This window comes from Piliocolobus tephrosceles, chromosome 11 (assembly GCF_002776525.5).
Source record: "Piliocolobus tephrosceles isolate RC106 chromosome 11, ASM277652v3, whole genome shotgun sequence".
Classification (NCBI taxonomy): Eukaryota; Metazoa; Chordata; class Mammalia; order Primates; family Cercopithecidae; genus Piliocolobus; species Piliocolobus tephrosceles.
The window spans coordinates 57,240,465-57,258,167 of NC_045444.1; the positions used below are offsets into that span (position 1 = coordinate 57,240,465).

General features: G+C 40.5%; 1 protein-coding gene across 4 annotated transcripts in view; it reads right to left on the bottom strand.

The window, feature by feature from the left end:
- Nucleotides 1-940: 940 nt before the first annotated feature.
- METTL8 (methyltransferase like 8) overlaps nt 941-17,703 on the bottom strand; it is a 115,529-nt gene continuing 98,766 nt past the window's right edge. For 3 of the 4 annotated variants that reach the window (XM_023185942.3, XM_023185943.1, XM_023185940.1), the window contains 4 exons: nt 16,845-16,984; nt 11,186-11,292; nt 10,981-11,046; nt 941-9,575 (listed from right to left, as the gene is read on the bottom strand). In XM_023185942.3, the coding sequence (XP_023041710.1) occupies nt 9,385-9,575; nt 10,981-11,046; nt 11,186-11,292; nt 16,845-16,984 (504 nt within the window). In that variant the 3' untranslated portion in view covers nt 941-9,384. The remainder of the gene's footprint in view (nt 9,576-10,980; nt 11,047-11,185; nt 11,293-16,844; nt 16,985-17,703) is intronic. The other variant, XM_023185944.1, reaches the window with a different exon arrangement.

Genomic DNA, 17,703 nt, shown 5'->3' on the forward strand with positions numbered 1-17,703 from the left:
CTGAGATTCAGTCATAAGTCACTCTTGCAACAACCTTCTGTGACTGTGTTTTTCTTTGGGTCACTGAAGCAGCATTTGGCTAATGTGTCTGGGTGTAAGTGTGTCCACTTTCCATAAGGTCAGAGTGCTGCTGGCTTCTGCTGGTAGCCTTCCCTCGAGGTGACTGCTCCTCGCTGAGCTTTAGAGGAATGACCAACTCTGGATTCTTCATCACCAGTGACACAGTGTGCTTCCTCAGTTGGATCTTGTCTATGTCAATAGCTTAATCTTTGTCTGTACCACCACGAATATGGTATTTATTGTTCTGTTTTTTTTTTTTTTTTTTTTTTTTTTTTTGAGACAGAGTTTTGCTCTTGTTGCCCAGGCTGGAGTGTGGTGGCATGACCTCGGCTCACTGCAACCTCTGCCTCCTGGGTTCCAGTGATTCTTTTACCTCAGCCTCCTGAGTAGCTGGGATTACAGGTGTACACCACCATGCCCAGCTAATTTTTTGTATTTTCAGTAGAGACGGGGTTTCACCATGTTGGCCAGGCTGGTCTCGAACTCCTGACCTCAGGTGATCCACCCGCCTCAGCCTCCCAAAGTGTTGGGATTACAGGCGTGAGCCACTATGCCCGGCCGAAAATGGTATTTGATTTGACATTTTATATTACAGATTAAGTCCCTAAGAAAGACAACACTCATCCCTGATGTACTGAAGATCTTTGATTTGTCAGTCAGTGCTTTCTACTTTCATTCTACTTATCATTCAACTTTCTTAGGTTAACTATCTTCTAATGTAAAAAAAAAATGCATTAATATATAAAAGTATAGGCTTCAAGTTTAGAAAGCCTGTCTCTTTGGAAAGTTACTGACCTCATAGCAAACTATGAATAAACTCCCCAAAGTAGGATGAACCGAGCAATTTATATCCATATATAAACATAATTATACTATACAGTTACATAACTAGAATAAAATTTAATGTAAATGTGCCAAAGAGGAGAAGAAATCACAGAAGATTTACAAAACTTACATGAAATAAGAAAATGTTCAACTATGTAATAACCAAAGCTTCCTTAACTTGGGAATCTTGGGAACCTAGAAAGTGAGGTAACCCAAGTCAAATTCCTTTGGTGTCACAGTTCCTCCTATACCAGGTCAGGCACTTGCCAATGAAATTGGAGTAGGGGTAAGCCCTGGGTGTGTTGTATAGTGTGTGAGGTAGTACGTGAAAAACAGCAATGAGGTAATTATTTATTCTCGAGAGCTTCCTCGTGCACATGATCAGCTTCCGCACACGCTTGGAGGAAAAACAACACTATTAAAATGTCTTTTTAAAAGTCAAAGCTAAATGAGTATGCAATAAAGCTTTGAGAAATGGAAAAGAAAATCGATGAGGAAAACGTCAGCTTGCTTATCCAGGGAATGAGCAGAACTTAATTCTCATGCCGGCATGGGGCTGCTGGGCACCCAGCTCCTTTCACTGTGAGTAGGAAACAAGTCCCCAAGTTACTACTGAGCCAAACTTTAAAGGCCAGTCAGGAAATGAGCAGCAGTGCCGAATGGGAAAGCCTGGATCCATGTTTTTTTTCCTAAAGTAAACAAAAGATCTGCAAAAGTATTTCCTTGCACTATTTGGCAAGAGAAAGAAGCACCTGGAGAGTGAGTTAGGGAGAGAAAGCATGGAAGAAATGCGAGTAAAACAAGGAAGGTTATAATGAAGCTTTGTCTCACTCATCTCCAGAGCCCAGGTGTTCTATTAAGAAACAAAGCTGCAAATGAAGAGACACTCTGAGAGAGTGGTGGATTAAGAATATATTCATGGAAAGGATAGATTTTTCCATGCTTTTTGGGATCCTGAATTTCATCTTTCATTTGGATTAAAAAGAAACTTAAAAAATATCTTCTAGAAAGTCAAAGTAAAAATATAAATATTAAAATAAATGAGGGCTGTGAAAGAAAAAGTATGAGCAATGAGAAAAGCAATTATCCTTGGAGGCAGAAATTTCTTTCTTGTTTCCATGCAGCATGTGATGCTGGCAATTCCAGCCATTCTCTTTCAGGCAATTTTCAGTGCGAGTGCCGAATGCTGCTTAGGGGGATATGTCTCTGCTCACCTGAGGGAGCAGGGCACAACTAAAGATGTAAGAAGAGCGATCGCATTCTTTATGCCAAGCATTCTGTTCAGCAGGACCGCCTTAGGAGGAACACAAGTTGCTCTCAGGAGGCAGAAGGTGAGAGAAATGAGGCAGCAATTACATAGTGTTGCTTGTGCTAAGTACAGAGCATTAAAAAAAAAAAAAAAACAAACCCACTAATGCAATGGACTCAGCAGCGGGCTCATTGCTAATTTTAGGAAGTCATACAGGTTTAGTGCTTGTTTCCAGTGGAAAAGCCTTAAAAACCCAAAGGGTGACTGTCCTCCAGTGTTTTTTGAAAAAAACAATACTTGGTAAAGATTAACTGAGAAAAATTTCTGCGTTTTCTGCAATGAACTAGGAGCAATGGATTGAAAACATTTGGCCAAATAATTTTTATAAGCATAACAAAATTCCATTTTCCTGGACCAAACCTCATCAGCCCAACTAGGAAAGATGATGCCAGGGCTTTTTTTTAGGAGGCAATCAAAGGCTCATTTTATTTGATAGGTAACATCTGATAGAGAAGCATTTCCCCCCCTGGGGCCTGGATCTACTTAGTGTCTACTTGCTGGAGAAAATCAAAGATAAAGACCCAGATCACTGGGATGCCAAGGACACAGCTACCTGGACACTATTTTAAGTCCATGTGCTCAAGTATTGCTTTTTTTCCTCTTTATGTAACGTTAACATGTATTTATTCATTCAGCTGCCTCTAGCTGTTCCTTACTTAAGGTTAAGTGGTTGTGAAACCACAGACACTGTAGAATCAGGAGCTGTTGTTTTAAACTCTTGGCCAAGTAGCAATGCCTTGTAGCTTGCCTCTGCTGAGCTCCAGGGGCAGCTGAGGGTGGGCTGTCTGACCATCTGGAGGTTTCAGTGTGCTCCATCCATCTCATGCCAGCCTGACTTGCCAGAATTAGGGTCACTGTGCTCTGAGATACTTTGAGATGGTGCTCAAGGGAGTTGTGCTCTGCAGCCTCCTGGGTCCCTCCTGCAGGTGCACTTGCTTTTTCAATCTGATGCTATTTTTCTTACCCTCTGTAGGCACTCACACGCAGAACTATTATTACTTGCTTGTTACTGCATGTTGCTGATTCATACTCTTAGGAAAAAGTAATTTTATCTTTAACACCTCTTCCCTGTCATTTAAGACATATGTTAATGAAAGACAGATTTTGGCATCCACTTTTCTCTGTAGCTTTGAGGCCACAATATAGATTCATTATAAAAGATGCAACTGTTATTTTACTTCTATTTATATTTACAACTACACCAAAGCCATCTTGTGGGTACCTTTGCGCCTCTCAAATCCCTAACCATATTCCAAGAAACTGTATTCCAAGAAATGCTCAACATTTCATGCTTGAATTGGTATTAATGTGGCATTAATGTACATACAATGTTTTAAATAATGATATTTTCACTCATATTTTATTATGGACACCTCCTGATTCCACATATTTTATATTACCCTAGAGTTGAATCCTTATAAAGACATTTTAAGGGTTTTTTTTCCCCCTTGAAGTACAGAATGCTTTTTTTCTTTAAGTGAGGAGTATGTAAGTGAGAGTGCTCTGCGAGGAGGGATGCCAAGTGGAAGGCTGAAGTCTGAGGGGGTGGGGCGAGTGCAGAACTAGGCAGAAGCAGAATGCTGAAAAGAACTGATTGAAAGCTTTTTGCTTTGTCATTCCTCTCAGTCCCTTTCCTTCTCTTCCTTTCCAATTTGTAATTATGGACAAGTGTAACCTACTTATTTCCTAGAATGACTGGATCTAGAATGAGCCATAACCTTGAAGGTCATCCGAAACAAACTCCTCTCCACTGCTATTGTTTTCTGCTTGACTCAGAAGATCTTTCTTCCCTGGTGCCTTTCCCAGCAGCATTTGGGTCCATCCATTACAAGTGCAGCGAGTAGAGGTTTTGGAATCAAAGAGTTCTGGGTCCGAGTTGTGACTCTGCTATTTATTAGATGTGATATCCTGAGCAAGTTACCCAACATCTCTTCTGTAAATAGTTATCAAAATGAATTCGTAGGAATTTGAGGATTAACTAATGTGTATAGTATACACAAAATCTAGCATTCAGAGCTAAATTAAGATCAGCTAAGCAGTTCAATAGGAACTAGGACCCATGCTTCCTGTTTGACTCTGAGGCAACACTTTTTTTTTCCATGGAAAGACACTGTCTTTCTTACAATGTCTCATAAAACCTTTGAAAAAGTCTCTGTTGCTGGAATACTGTGTGTACTGCCTTGTAGATTAATAACAATACCTCACATATATTCAATGCTCTAGAATTGACAGTGCACTTTCACAAGCGGGGAAAATACCCACGCCAACACTAAGTCTCCCGATGACTAATAGAGGCAGGAAGCAGGAGGAGCAGAGGCTTTGAAAGAGGTCTATTAGTGATGCAAATGTGAAGTTATCTGCACTTGTGAGGAGCATAACAAACATCAAAACCAATTAGAAGTAACAATGTATGATCTATTCAGGCTTCAGGACTTTGATGAGTTGGAAGTTTTGGGGTTTAACAATCCAGATGGTTCTGATAGCTTTAAGTTTTGCCTCCAAAAGGGCAGCTATCTGCATATGGGTGAATTTTCACGTACCAACTAGAGTACAGCAACGACATAGGATAACACCCGGGTAGAAACAGGGACGTGTTCACAATTTGGAGACAAAGCATATGGAACCGAGAGAGGCAAAGCAAATAAGTTCTCAGAAGTCAATGTTAAATGGGTGTTTCAATACAGGCAAATGTGTCATACCGAATGCAAAACTTTTAATAATAGAAACTGTTATCTTAACTTTCTCACAACCTTTGGAAACAGTTCCTCATGTGTGAGAATTTTTACATTTGGACGATGCTCAAAAGCGAATTTTTAGAAATGGAGGAAAAAAATGAAGGGTGCATTTAAACAATATATTCCATTGTTTCTGTATTGTAAGAAGATGAAATAATATACCTTTTACTGCTGGAAAGAAAATGGTCCGTTTGAAATTCAGCTCTCTCAGAAGATGAATTTTTAAGTATCAAACTCTGCCTAACCAACTGGTCCTAGCTTTATGGATGTGAGGGGTAAATTAGAATTTCATGCAGTTATCAAATATTTTAAACTAATATCCAAGCAGTTACATTTGCAACACTTCATGATTTCTTAACATCTATAGACAAAATTCCAAATAGGTCTTTCCCTTTTCTTTCTGTGTCAAAATCTACATTTCTGTCTAGCAGCAAACCCTGAGAAGGAAGCTGTAGGTAGGTTAAGAGAGAGAAAGACTGACCAGGCAAGCAGAAGACACTGGTGGAAATGGCCCTGCTGCGCAGCCATGTGGAATAGGAAGGCTATGCTGGACAGAGCCCAAAAGAGACCAGTTTGTGTCTCACAGTCCAAATTTGGTTGATGTATTTTTGAAGCTTCTAAAGGTTAACTCACATGCTGTAATACATTATAGAAAGACACGAAGCTGAATTTTACTGTGCCAGTCAAGAGGCTGGCTTGAATCCGCTATTTAGAACTGAGAGAGACAGTACAATTTACATGTGTGAGAATGTGAGAATAATTTTACCTTCTGTTGTTTTTAAAACCACCTTGGGCCATGATTTTTAAATGCAGATACAAGGAGATCTGCTGGGGTTCCCATAGCAACATTAACTTATCTAAACTACCCTTATTGTATGTAATACTTTCATGACTAGTTTGGTTTGTTAATGTATACTTTAATTATGAAATACAACTGAGTTAAGAGTCTTGGGCAAATTTTAACATTTATATTTACTGACTTATACATGTTTCAACAGAAAGCTTGATAATTGTACTTTTGAGGACTTGCCATCAAGGCAAGTTTGTGTAAAAACCTTTACGTGCTCTTCCTTGCCATTGATCTCTGACCTCACTCCATTCCATTCTATAGACAACTCCTCAACCTCTCTCAATACATTTATAAGACACCATGTCTAGGATAAAGCAAAAACAAACTGATCTCAGATGGCTCCAGTTCAGAGACTAGAAGTCAATATACCTGCTATTCTAGGTTATCTACAAGATGACCCCCTCCCCGTCTTTTCTACCTATTCCTCATCATTAATATCCCACACCACACTTGTCTTCTCACCATCTGCTGAGAACGTAGATTCAAGAACTAGCCTGAGACCTACTTCCCCCAAGAAACCTGATTCTTTTCCATTCTTTTTCAGAGCTGATCTCTCTCTCTCTCTCTCTCTGGAACTACTATTACTACTGCTACCACTGCTATATGATGTGTTGGGTGTGACTGGACAGCATCCCTCCCCTGTTTTTTTTTTTTTTGATAGCAGTGTCTTCATTTTCTTTTGAAGAACTTTCTTCCATTCCAGGAAGTGAAATTTCCTTCCATTCCAGGTTGGAGTGCAGTGGTGCAATCTCAGCTCACTGCAACCTCTGACTCCCAGGCTCAAAAGATCCTCCCACCTCAGCCTCCTGAGTAGCTGGGACCACAGGTGCGTGCCACTATCCCTGGCTAATTTTTGTATTTTTGGTAGAGACAGGGTTTTCGCCATGTTGCCCATTCTGGTGCCATCATCAATTAAGCTGCCCTGCCCCAGCCTGTTAAGAGATGAACCAATGACTAAAGCTGGACCAATGATATTCTTCTAGAAAATTGGATTTTAAGTGAACTCAGAAAGAAAAAACAGTTGGAACTGAATTATTCCAATGATGGTTCTTTCAAGAGAGTATTCATTTCTTCTAGGTTCTGTGATTCATAATCAAAGTCTGCTGTAAGTTCCCTACTTGAGTATTTGTTTGTATATTGTCTTAGATCATGATTTACAGGTTTGGGATATGCACATTTTGTTTTGCCAGCTAGACTCTATTTATGCTCCCTGAAGAGCATAAACAAGGCTGGGTCTTTATTGTTTGTATTATTCCATAGAATTCAGCACTCAATATGTAAGTAGTCAATAAATACTATGTAATGAGTACGAGACCAATCTTAAAAACTTCATTTCTACAAAATGTGATTTGCAAGTCAACTTACGTCCTTTTTGAAGCAAGGGAGTAAATAAATTTTTTTTTTTTGAGATGGAGTCTTGCACTGTCGCCCAGGCTGGAGTGCAGTGGCGTGATTGATCTCGGCTCACTGCAACCTTTGCTTCCCGGGTTCAACTGATTCTCCTGCCTCAGCCTCCCGAGTAGCTGGGATTACAGGTGCCCATCACCACACCTGATTAATTTTTTTTTGTAGTTTTAGTAGAGATGGGGTTTCACAATATTGGTCAGGCTGGTTTTGAACTCCTGACCTGGTGATCCGCCTCCTTGGCCTCCCAAAGTGCTGGGATTACAGGCTTGAGTGACTGTGCCTGGCCCTCAAGGGGATAAATACATTTTTAACTGCCACAATTTAAGAATTTTCTTGGGTATGACAGTTGTCTTAAACAGAGCTTACCACTGATACCAGAAAGGGTCTGGATTCAGCCGCCAAGAGAGGATTCTTGGATCTTGTGCAAGAAAGAATTGAGTCCATATAGTAAAGTGAAAACAAGTTTATCAAGAAAGTAAAGAACAGGCCGGGTATGGTGACTCCTATCTGTAATCCCAGCACTTTGGGAGGCCGAGGCAGGCGGATCATGAGGTCAGGAGATTGAGACCATCCTGGCTAACATGGTGAAACCCCGTCTCTACTAAAAATACAAAAACAAACAAACAAAAAATTAGCCAGGCATGGTGGTGGGCGCCTATAGTCCCAGCTACTCAGGAGGCTGAGGCAGAAGAATGGCGTGAACCCGGGAGGCAGAGCTGGCAGTGAGCTGCGATCACGCCACGGCACTCCAGCCTGGGTGCCAGAGCGAGACTCCATCTCAAAAAAAAAAAAAAAAAAAAGAAAAGAAAAAAAGCAAAGCATGGCTACTCCACAGGCAGAGCAGCCCCAAGGGCTACTGGTTGCCCATTTTTATGGTTATTTCTTGATTATATGCTAAACAAGGGATGGATTATTCAGGCCTCCCCTTTGTAGACCACATAGGTAACTTCCTGATGTTGCCATGACATTTGTAAACTGTCATGGCACTGGTGGGAGTGTAGCAGTGAGGATAGCCAGAGGACACTCTCATTGCCATCTTGGTTTTGGTGGCATTTGGCTGGCTTCTTCACTGCAACCTGTTTTATCAGCAAGGTCTGCAAGACCTGTATCTTGTACTGACTTTCTATCTCATCCTGTGACTAAGAATGCCTTAACCTCCTGGGACTGCAGCCCAGTAGGTCTCAGCCTCATTTTACACAGTCCCTATTCAAGATGAAGTTGCTCTGGTTCAAAAGCCCCTGATACAAGAGCTTGTCAGCTTACATATCTTTTTTTTTTTTTAATTTTGAGACAAGGTCTTACCCTGTCATTCAGTTTGGAGTGTAGGGTACGATTTCAGCTCACTGCAACCTCCGCCTCCCAGGCTCAAGCGATCCTCCCACCTGTCTCCTGAGTAGCTGGGACCACAGGTGTGTGCCACCATGCCTGGCTAATTTTTGTATTTTTGGTAGAGACAGGGTTTCGCCATGTCCAGGCTGGTCTCGAACTCCTGAGCTCAAGCAATCTGCCTGCCTCAACCTCCCAAAGTGCTGGGATTACAGGTGTGAGCCACTGCACCTGGCCTAACAACGTGTATATCTAAGAATAGCCTGAAAATAATGTTAGCATGGGCTATACTTCCCCAATTTTAGGAAAGGAAAGAGGAACTAAAATTATATTTCAGATGTCAGCCCCTGAATTAAAAAAAAAAGGGGGGAGAAAATAGACAACAACAAGACAAAAAATAATACACTTTGACTTTGGGCTTGTTGTAGCTTTCCCTGGAAACAAGGTGTGCTTTCTCTCTGCAATCAGATGACAATGGGAAGAGTCAGACTGTGTTTGGGAACTGGTTTACTAAGCCCAAACAAATAAACAATATTTTTTACTTGCAAAAAATGTCAAGTTACAATTTCTCAAAATTACCTGACATAATACTAATTTAATTGAATGCTTATAAAATTCAAGAAACAAGCAAAATGGTTAGATGTAATAAATTCAAACAAGCTTGGCATGTCAAGTTTTCAAAGCACAGAAAAAGGCACACTGTGCCAAACCACTTACATGTGCTTAAAATGTACAAAGGAGCTCACCTATGACAAAACAGCAGGAAACACAAATTCTTTTCTTTTTTTCTCATTGTCTTTTGAGAAACGAAAGACTTATAGTAGTCCTTGAATAGCAGTCCTCTGGCTTTGTACCTTAACATGCTACAAAGTTCAGTCTTGAGAAAGGACTGTAGATACCATATTGGAGCTATTCTGAGTCTGGTGCAATGGTTTCTGGAATTTGCCTTGAACCCACACTCGATGCATTTTCACTTGTTTTTTCCTATTAACTTGTAAGCGGCGATCAACCAGATTTTGCTTTTCATCTAAACTGGCTTTGCAGAACATACTGTGGACTTCCCCTGTGAGACAAAAATGGCAATAAAAGATATGACATGTGACTAGGGATGGGGGAGGTAAGGAATAGAACATTGATGGAGTAACTGACCATCTAAATTTCATTTATACAAGAAACACTCTCTAGAACAATTTGGTGAAGGAAACCTATGAAACCAAGCGAGTTTCTTCTACTTCACAAAAATACACCATGCATATAAAAATACACCTGTTTACAGACTGACACGGCAGACATCAACAGATATATAAAACTATTGGTTGCAGCTTTCAATATTTTGAAAGATGCTCCCTTTCTGAGTTTTTGTTGGTTTACAGAAACCCAAAATGGCAGATTATAAAAGTACTCACATAAATTTCGGAAAATCCTTGAATGCAGCATTCACTTGGTACTGTTAGAAATGCATTTTTAAAAATGAGAAATTGGTCGGGCATAGTGGCTCATGCCTGTAATCCCAGCACTTTTGGAGGCTGAAGCAGGCAAATCACCTGAGGTCAGGAGTTCGAGACCACCCTGGTGAAACCCCATTTCTAATAAAAATACAAAAATTACCTAGGTGTGGAGGTGGGTGCCTGTAATCCCAGCTACTTGGGAGGCTGAGGTGGGAGAATCGTTTGAACTGGAGAGGTGGAGACTGCAGTGAGCTGAGATTGTGCCACTGCACTCCAGCCTAGGCAACAGAAGGAGACTCTGTCTCAAAAAAAAAAAAGAGAAATTAGCTAGAGATAAGTAATTTTCCTTCTTTCTATTTTGAAAATGTACTGTTTTTTTAGACATAAGGTTCACTCTGCTGCCCAGGCTGGAGCACAGTGGTCCAATCATACCTCACTGTAGCCTCATCTGCCCTGGCTCAAGTGATCCTCCCACCTTAGCCTCCCGAGTAGCTGGGACTACAGGTATGCACCACCAGCCCAGCTAATTTAAAAAAATTTGTTTTGTAGAGACAGAGTCTCATTTTGTTGTCTAGGCTGGTCTCAAATTCCTGGCTTCAAGCAATCGTCTCACTTTCACCTCCCAAAGTGATGGGATTACAAGTGAGCACCCCTGTGATGGGCCAAGATAAGTAATTTTCTATAAACTTATCAAATGTCCTCCTCTGGTTGTGGTATATCATCAATTTTTTTCATATCTAGGCTAACAATATCTCCAAAATGGAACAGCCTTCACCTTCATCTGGGTATGAGGGTAAAACAAGAGCCTCTTTAAAGCAGTTTCAACTGGAAAAAGATTAAAAAATAAATGGCCATTTTCAACCTTTTATGTAGACCAGTTATAAGCATCAAAGTATGAAGACATCTAATGCTTAATCAATGATGGAAGCCTCAGTTTTATAGCTTCTGAGCTATAATCTGTGAGATAATAACTAATAAGAACAATTATGACCAATCATTTCCTCTTGTAGATTAGCCTACCTTTTGTAAAGAAATATGCTCTGGTACCATCTCCTCGAACATAAAAATTTTCAGATAAACAACGTCCTGAAAAAAATTGTGAAAAGAGAGACTTTTAAGGGTATTCCTTAAAAAAAAGAAACAACAACTAAATACTTTGATGTGAAATATAATCAAGGCATCTTTAGAACACTTAAAAATAACCTCAAACTGAATATACTATTACCCTTTTTAAAACGAAGCTGAGTCTTATCATATCTTCCATAGTCTCGAAATAACAGCATTCCCCCAGGTTTCAGTAACTTGGACAGTCGGTTTACAACACCTTGCATCCTTTGAAAACAAAGTATTAAAAAGATACCCAGTTTGTGGAAATCTTGGTTTATATGCTAGCTTTAACTTTGTTGAAGACAAAATAAGAAAAGCTTGATAAGGCCAAAGAAATCTAAACCATAAACGTAAGGCTAACAAAATTAAAAATATTTTGTAAAGAAGGAAAAAAGAATACCAACTTACTAAATGACTAGATTCAAAAGTCCTAGAGTATCAAGAAATCACCCAAATGGCCAGAGTGGTAACTTCACAGAGCTTGATGTATGACGTCAAAGCTAAACTTCAAAACCACAGATGTTTCCTGGTACTTACAGAAAATGAAGGTAGTTCTGAGACAGATAAAAACTGAGTGTGCTTCATTTTTCTTGCAAGATAAAAAATATGACAAAGCCATCCCAAGTTGTACATATCTAAAGACGGAATATTTTCCCTCCAAAATGAGCTCATTCTCCTTTTGACTTCTTTGTTTAGTTCAGAGGTACCACCATCACTCACCTCATGAAGAGAAATTATTTTTCTTCCACTATCCTCTCCATTGGCCATAAAATTCTATGTCCTCTTTAATTTTTATTTTTAATGACATCTTTGATATTTCTTGTCTTTTTTGTTTCCCATTGGTACTCCCTTAGTACCAACCTCTATCTCCTGAGGCCTGGAAATAAATCTGCTTCCTAACACGCTGTATTATTCTCCCTGTCAATCCTTCCTGCATGTTATCGATTAATAATTCTGTTTAAAATGATAATTTTGTCAAATCATCTCCTTGCTCAAAAACTTTCATGATTTTAATCCATAGAATAAAATTTTAATTTCGTAGTTGAGCTCTTAAGATCTCCTACTACTGACCCCAATTAATCTTTCCAACAGTTTTCCAATCTGAAGCAGCTCCCCTAGCCAAACTGTCATGCTTGGCCCTGAGCAGCCTCTGCCTTTGCTCACATGGTTTTTCCTCAAAGAATTCTCTCCTCCTTACTGTCTGCCTATTTAAATTTTATTCACATTCCAAGCCTAGTTCAACATCAGGGAGCCTTTGCGTTTCTCCTTTACTGTTTATTCTACTTATCTGGCTTTCAGTCAAATGTAATCCCTTATAGCTGCTCTTGATTTAGTGTTTTTCGCTAAGTGTTCATGGCTTTATGTGTGATTATGGGCCAGGGATGGCATAGATTTCAGATTTCACATTCATTCTGAGTGACGGCATTGGCTGCCTACAGAGCTCTGAGAAGGACTCATAAAGCTCACTGGGAGTTACAGAGTACAAAATCGATTATCAATGTCTGCCATGGGCAGAGAATGGTAAATGCAAGCTTGTGTGCTAAGTCCTTGTTGTCTCTGCCTTATCTAAGCTACTTAAAGCTGCTGAAGTTTTCTTATTTGAAAAAAATGAAAAGTTTGAATCAGATAATCTGTAAATTCCTTTCAATTAAAACATTGTTCAGTGGAATAGTGAGGTAAAACTCAGATTATGTCATATTACGAAGGAAGCAGATACTGAGAAAATGAAAGCAACTATAAAATAAGAGAGAAGTAGGACAGGAGGTGGCATGATTAGGTGAAAAGCCCTTTTTAAAAAACTAGAACATAAGGACATAAAAGAAAAAAAGAAACTTATTTTTTGTTTATTTTATTACAGGTTATTTTCACACTGTGCTTATATCGTAGGCTTTGCCAATGAAGGAAAATCATATCTAAACCTTAAAATATTCACTTTCAGGATAAATATTTTATGTACATAGCAAAATCTTTCTGTAATTGTTAGTTAAACAAGCATGAAACTAAAATGCAGAAAAATAAACAAATACTTTAAAATGTAGCCGCCGCCTCCTGCAAATCCTTTCCTCTCAGCTATCCGTTAATGTCTGGGGTTGAGGATAAAGGCAAGGAAGGGGAGCTACTTTTCTTGATAATCTCATCTTGGTTCATAGTGCAGTTCCCGAGACAATTCCTGAGAACTGCAGGTGGGAGTGGGCTGGGGGTGAGATGGACAAGACAGGAATGGTATGAAGCCCCTTTTCTTTCTTCACCCTACTTGGGCCAACTCTGCTGTCTTCACTTACCTCTGGATAGAGGGAGAGGAAAAGGAAAAGAAGAGACAAAAAATGTATAGACTGCCTGCTTTATGCTTGGCTCTGTAATATTTTATTTTATTTTATTTTATTTATTTATTTTGAGACAGAGTCTCACTCTGTCGCCCAGGCTGGAGTGCAGTGGCTGTGAACTCGGCTCACTGCAAGCTCCGCCTCCCGAGTTCACACCATTCTCCTGCCTCAGCCTCCCGAGTAGTTGGGATTAGAGGCGCCTGCCCCCACACCCGGCTAATTTTTTGTATTTTTAGTAGAGACAAGGTTTCACCGTGTTAGCCAGGATAGTCTCGATCTCCTGACCTTGTGATCTGCCTGCCTCGGCCTCCCAAAGTGCTGGGATTAGAGGCGAGAACCACCGCGCCCGGCCAGCTCTGTAATATTGTGTACTTCCATTTCAGTGAAAAGAAGGACAACTCACTGTTCTTTTGTAGCCACCTACAATTTATTCCCATTTAAGCTGGGTCCTCCAGGCTCAGGGTCTAGCCAAATTGCTTGCCACTTACTTGTGCCTGAATTTTCCAAGCTACCAAGATGCTACTTTTCTAGAACTTTTCTGGGGTTGAATCTACTACTATAGTCCTAAGTGACACTATAGATATTGCCTTGCCTTTAGTTTTTTCTTTTTTTGAGACAGGGTCTTACTCACTGTCACCCAGGCTAGAGTACTAGCCTTGGAGTGATCTTGGCTCACTGCAACCTCCATCTCTCAGGTTCCAGCGATTCTCCTGCCTCAGCCTCCAGAGTAGCTGGGATCAAAGGCGTGCGGTACCACACCCCGGTAATTTTTGTATTTTTATTATTTATTTATTTTTTTGAGATGGAGTCTCACTCTGTCTTGCCTAAGGCTGGAGTACAGTGGCACGATCTCTGCACAGCGCAGTCTCTGTCTTCCAGTTTCAAGCAATTCTCCTGTCTCAGCCTCGCGAGTAGCTGGGACTACAGGTGTGTGCCACCACACCCGGCTAATTTTGTATTTTTGGTAGAGACGGGGTTTCACTATGTTGGCCAGGCTGGTCTTGAATTCCTGACCTCAGGTGATCCACCTGCCTTGGCCTCCCAAAGTGCTGGGATTACAGGCGTGAGCCACAGCACCCAGCCTTTTATTTTTTTTTTTTTTTTGAGACAAGGTCTTGCTTTGTCACCTAGGCTGGAGTGCAGTGGTGCAATCTTGGCACACTGCAACCTTCACCTCCTGGGTTCAAACGACTCTCCTGCCTCAGCCTCCCCAGTAGCTAGGATCACAGGCCTGTGTCAGCACAACCAGCTAATTTTTCTATTTTTAGTAGAGATGGGGGTTTCACCATGTTGGCCAGGCTGGTCTTGGACTCCTGGCCTCAAATGATCCTCCCGCCTCAGCCTCCCAAAGTGTTGGGATTACAGGTGTGAGCCACTGCGCCTGGCCTGCCTTGCCTTTTTTTTTTTTTTTTTTTGAGATGGAGTCTCGCTCTGTTGCCCAGGCCGGTATGCAGTGGCGTGATCTCGGCTCACTGCAACCTCTGCCTCCCATGTTCACGCCATCCTCCTGCCTTAGTCTCCTGAGTAGCTGGGATTACAGGCACCCACCACCATGCCCGGCTAATTTTTAAAAATATTTTTAGTAGAGATGGGGTTTTCACTGTGGTAGCCAGGATGGTCTCCATCTCCTGACCTCGTGATCCGCTCACCTCGGCCTCCCAGAGTGCTAGGATTATAGGGGTGAGCCACCGTGCCCGGCCCGGTCTGCCTTGCCTTTTAAAAAAATTTACTATTGTCCCTTTTCTATTCATTCACCTTATTTTTAGATCATTTCTATGTAGGTAAGACAGTGGTCACTGTCATGATACATCTAAATTCATTTTATAATGAATAGAATGAAATGCTATATGATAGACACAATCTTCCCAAGGCATCTGCTTTCTCTTCTCTTTTTTTTTTTGAGACACAGTTTCACTCTCGTTGCCGAGACCTAAGTGCAATGGCACAGTCTCAGCTCACTGCAACCTCCACCTCCTGGGTTCAAGCGATTCTGCTGTCTCAGCCTCCCAAGTAGCTGGGATTACAGGCATCCACCACCATGCCTGGCTAATTTTTATATTTTTCAGTAGAGATGAGGTTTCACCATGTTGACCAGGCTGGTCTGGAACTCCTGACCTCAGGTGATCCACCCACCTCGGCCTCCCAAAGTGCTGGGATTATAGGTGTGAACCACCGCACCCGGCCTTTCTCTTCTCTTTAACATTCAATTCAAATCACGAGAAAATACATTATCTGAACTAATTTCAAATAGTCTTTTTGTGGTTATGTGTAGAATTTAAATGTTTCTTGTTATGGGTATCAAATGGGAAATCTTGTTCTTTATCCGCCTCCTCTATCCTTTTAACTGTTCATATGAGGATACCAAACACATACATGATATCTATTAGTACCTGAACAATGCCTACAGTCTAAACAGATTAGCAGAAAGAAATAGGTTATAGAAACTGGGAGGAAACAGTAGCTTCATAAAATCTGACATACCTCACTAGGTGCTAATGTATCTTATTTCAGATTTATTTGGAAATGGAATTTATTCTTCTACAAGTAATCAAAGTGCTCATTTCTCAATGGGAAGTAAAAGAATTGTAAAGGTCCTAGTGGCCTTTTAATTGCAAAGAAATAAGCACATGGTAACTCAGTTTCTATGGAAAAGGGTCATCATACTCATCAAACAAAAAGTGGTTGATGCCAAGTCTGTATCTCCTACCGGAAACTATGAGAACCCAATGTTAAGAAACCTTATGAAAGCACAGACCTGATACTTACCATATGTACCCTTTAATACATAGAAGGTGGCAAGATTTAAGAAAGGTAATCATTTTAATTGCTGGTAATATCTCTTTATGTTTTCTCTCTGGAGAAAAGCTATGTTTATAGTTTTAAAACACTGTATGAAACTTTAAGTCATAAATATTTAAATGATGGCATCAGGCTAACCTTAGATCATAAAGGTCTAATGATAATCTGGCAAATCTTAGTAACTCCTAATTCCCTAGTGTGCTTCTTTAGAACAAAATTTTTAAAGCCCATCAATAGGCCTGTGTGAAGCCAAACAGATCCAAAGCCCACCTCTTCATGAACATTCAGGAAGACACTACGCTAAAGATGTTTGTTTCTGATCGCCAAGTACAATTTCCCTCTTGGGAGTCTATTAGATTGTTCTGAATTTGTAATTTCCTTGAAGCACTGTCACTTTTAATAGGAATGTGTCTTGCCAGAATATGCTCACTTCATTCTGACAGTGACAGAAAGCTCATTAATGAAGTAGTCTGACCAGTTTCTGTCTAAAAGTACGAAGAAAGGAAAAACTGCCATTAAAAGGCTGCATATTATACATAATGTCGCTCACTAAATAATAAATTCAAAAATTGTCATTTTTGCTTTGATAGTTTTGAAAACCACTACTGATAAAGGAGCTTTACACATCTGCTTTGCCCTTTCGTCTTCATTTACCTGTCAGGATGAATAGAAGAGAGCACAAAGACAAGGAGAATGACATCCAGGATCCCATCTGGAAAAGGGTAAGGTAAGCCATCATCACATACATCATGAACAAAGGCAAAACACTGGGCTGCTCTGTAGGACGAGTGTGACTGTCACGATAAAGGAACAGAAAGCAAAAAGAGGACTTAGTAGACTTCCGGGAATTTTTTTTTTTTTTTAATAAAAAGGTCAAAATTTTAACCTTTTCTCCCAAAAGCCTTTCCTCTGTCAATCTGAACACTTTTTTCCAATTCAGTATTGTTAGCTTATTTCCAGCTGCCCTAAAAAAATTAAGGCTAGCTCTTGGCCTTGATAACAGATATCCTTCGCAATCCCTTTTTAAGTTTAAAAGTAGAGGAGGGTTAGGCTTTCTGAGTTAGTAGATAGTATTATTAGAGGTCTGCTCTGGGTTGCTGTTTCTGAACTTAAAGAGGTTCTGCTTGGACTACGATTATTCACGGGCAGGCATACATTCTAAATTTTGTAGGTCAGTACCCTTTCTGGTCATTTCTTATGTGCTGTTGGCCTTTCTTTCTTTCTTTTTTCTTTTCTTTCTTTCTTTTTTTTGAGACAGAGTCTTTCTCTGTCACCAGGCTGGAGTGCAGTGGTGTGATCTTGGCTCACTGCAACCTCTGCCTCCTGGGTTCAAGCCATTCTCCTGCCTCAGCCTCCCGAGTAGCTGGGATTACAGGCGCCCACTACCACGCCCAGCTAATTTTTGTATTTTTAGTAGAGACGGGGTTTCACCATGTTGGCCAGGATGGTCTCGATCTCCCGAACCTCATGATCCACCCACCTTGGCCTCCCAAAGTGCTGCGATTACAGGCCT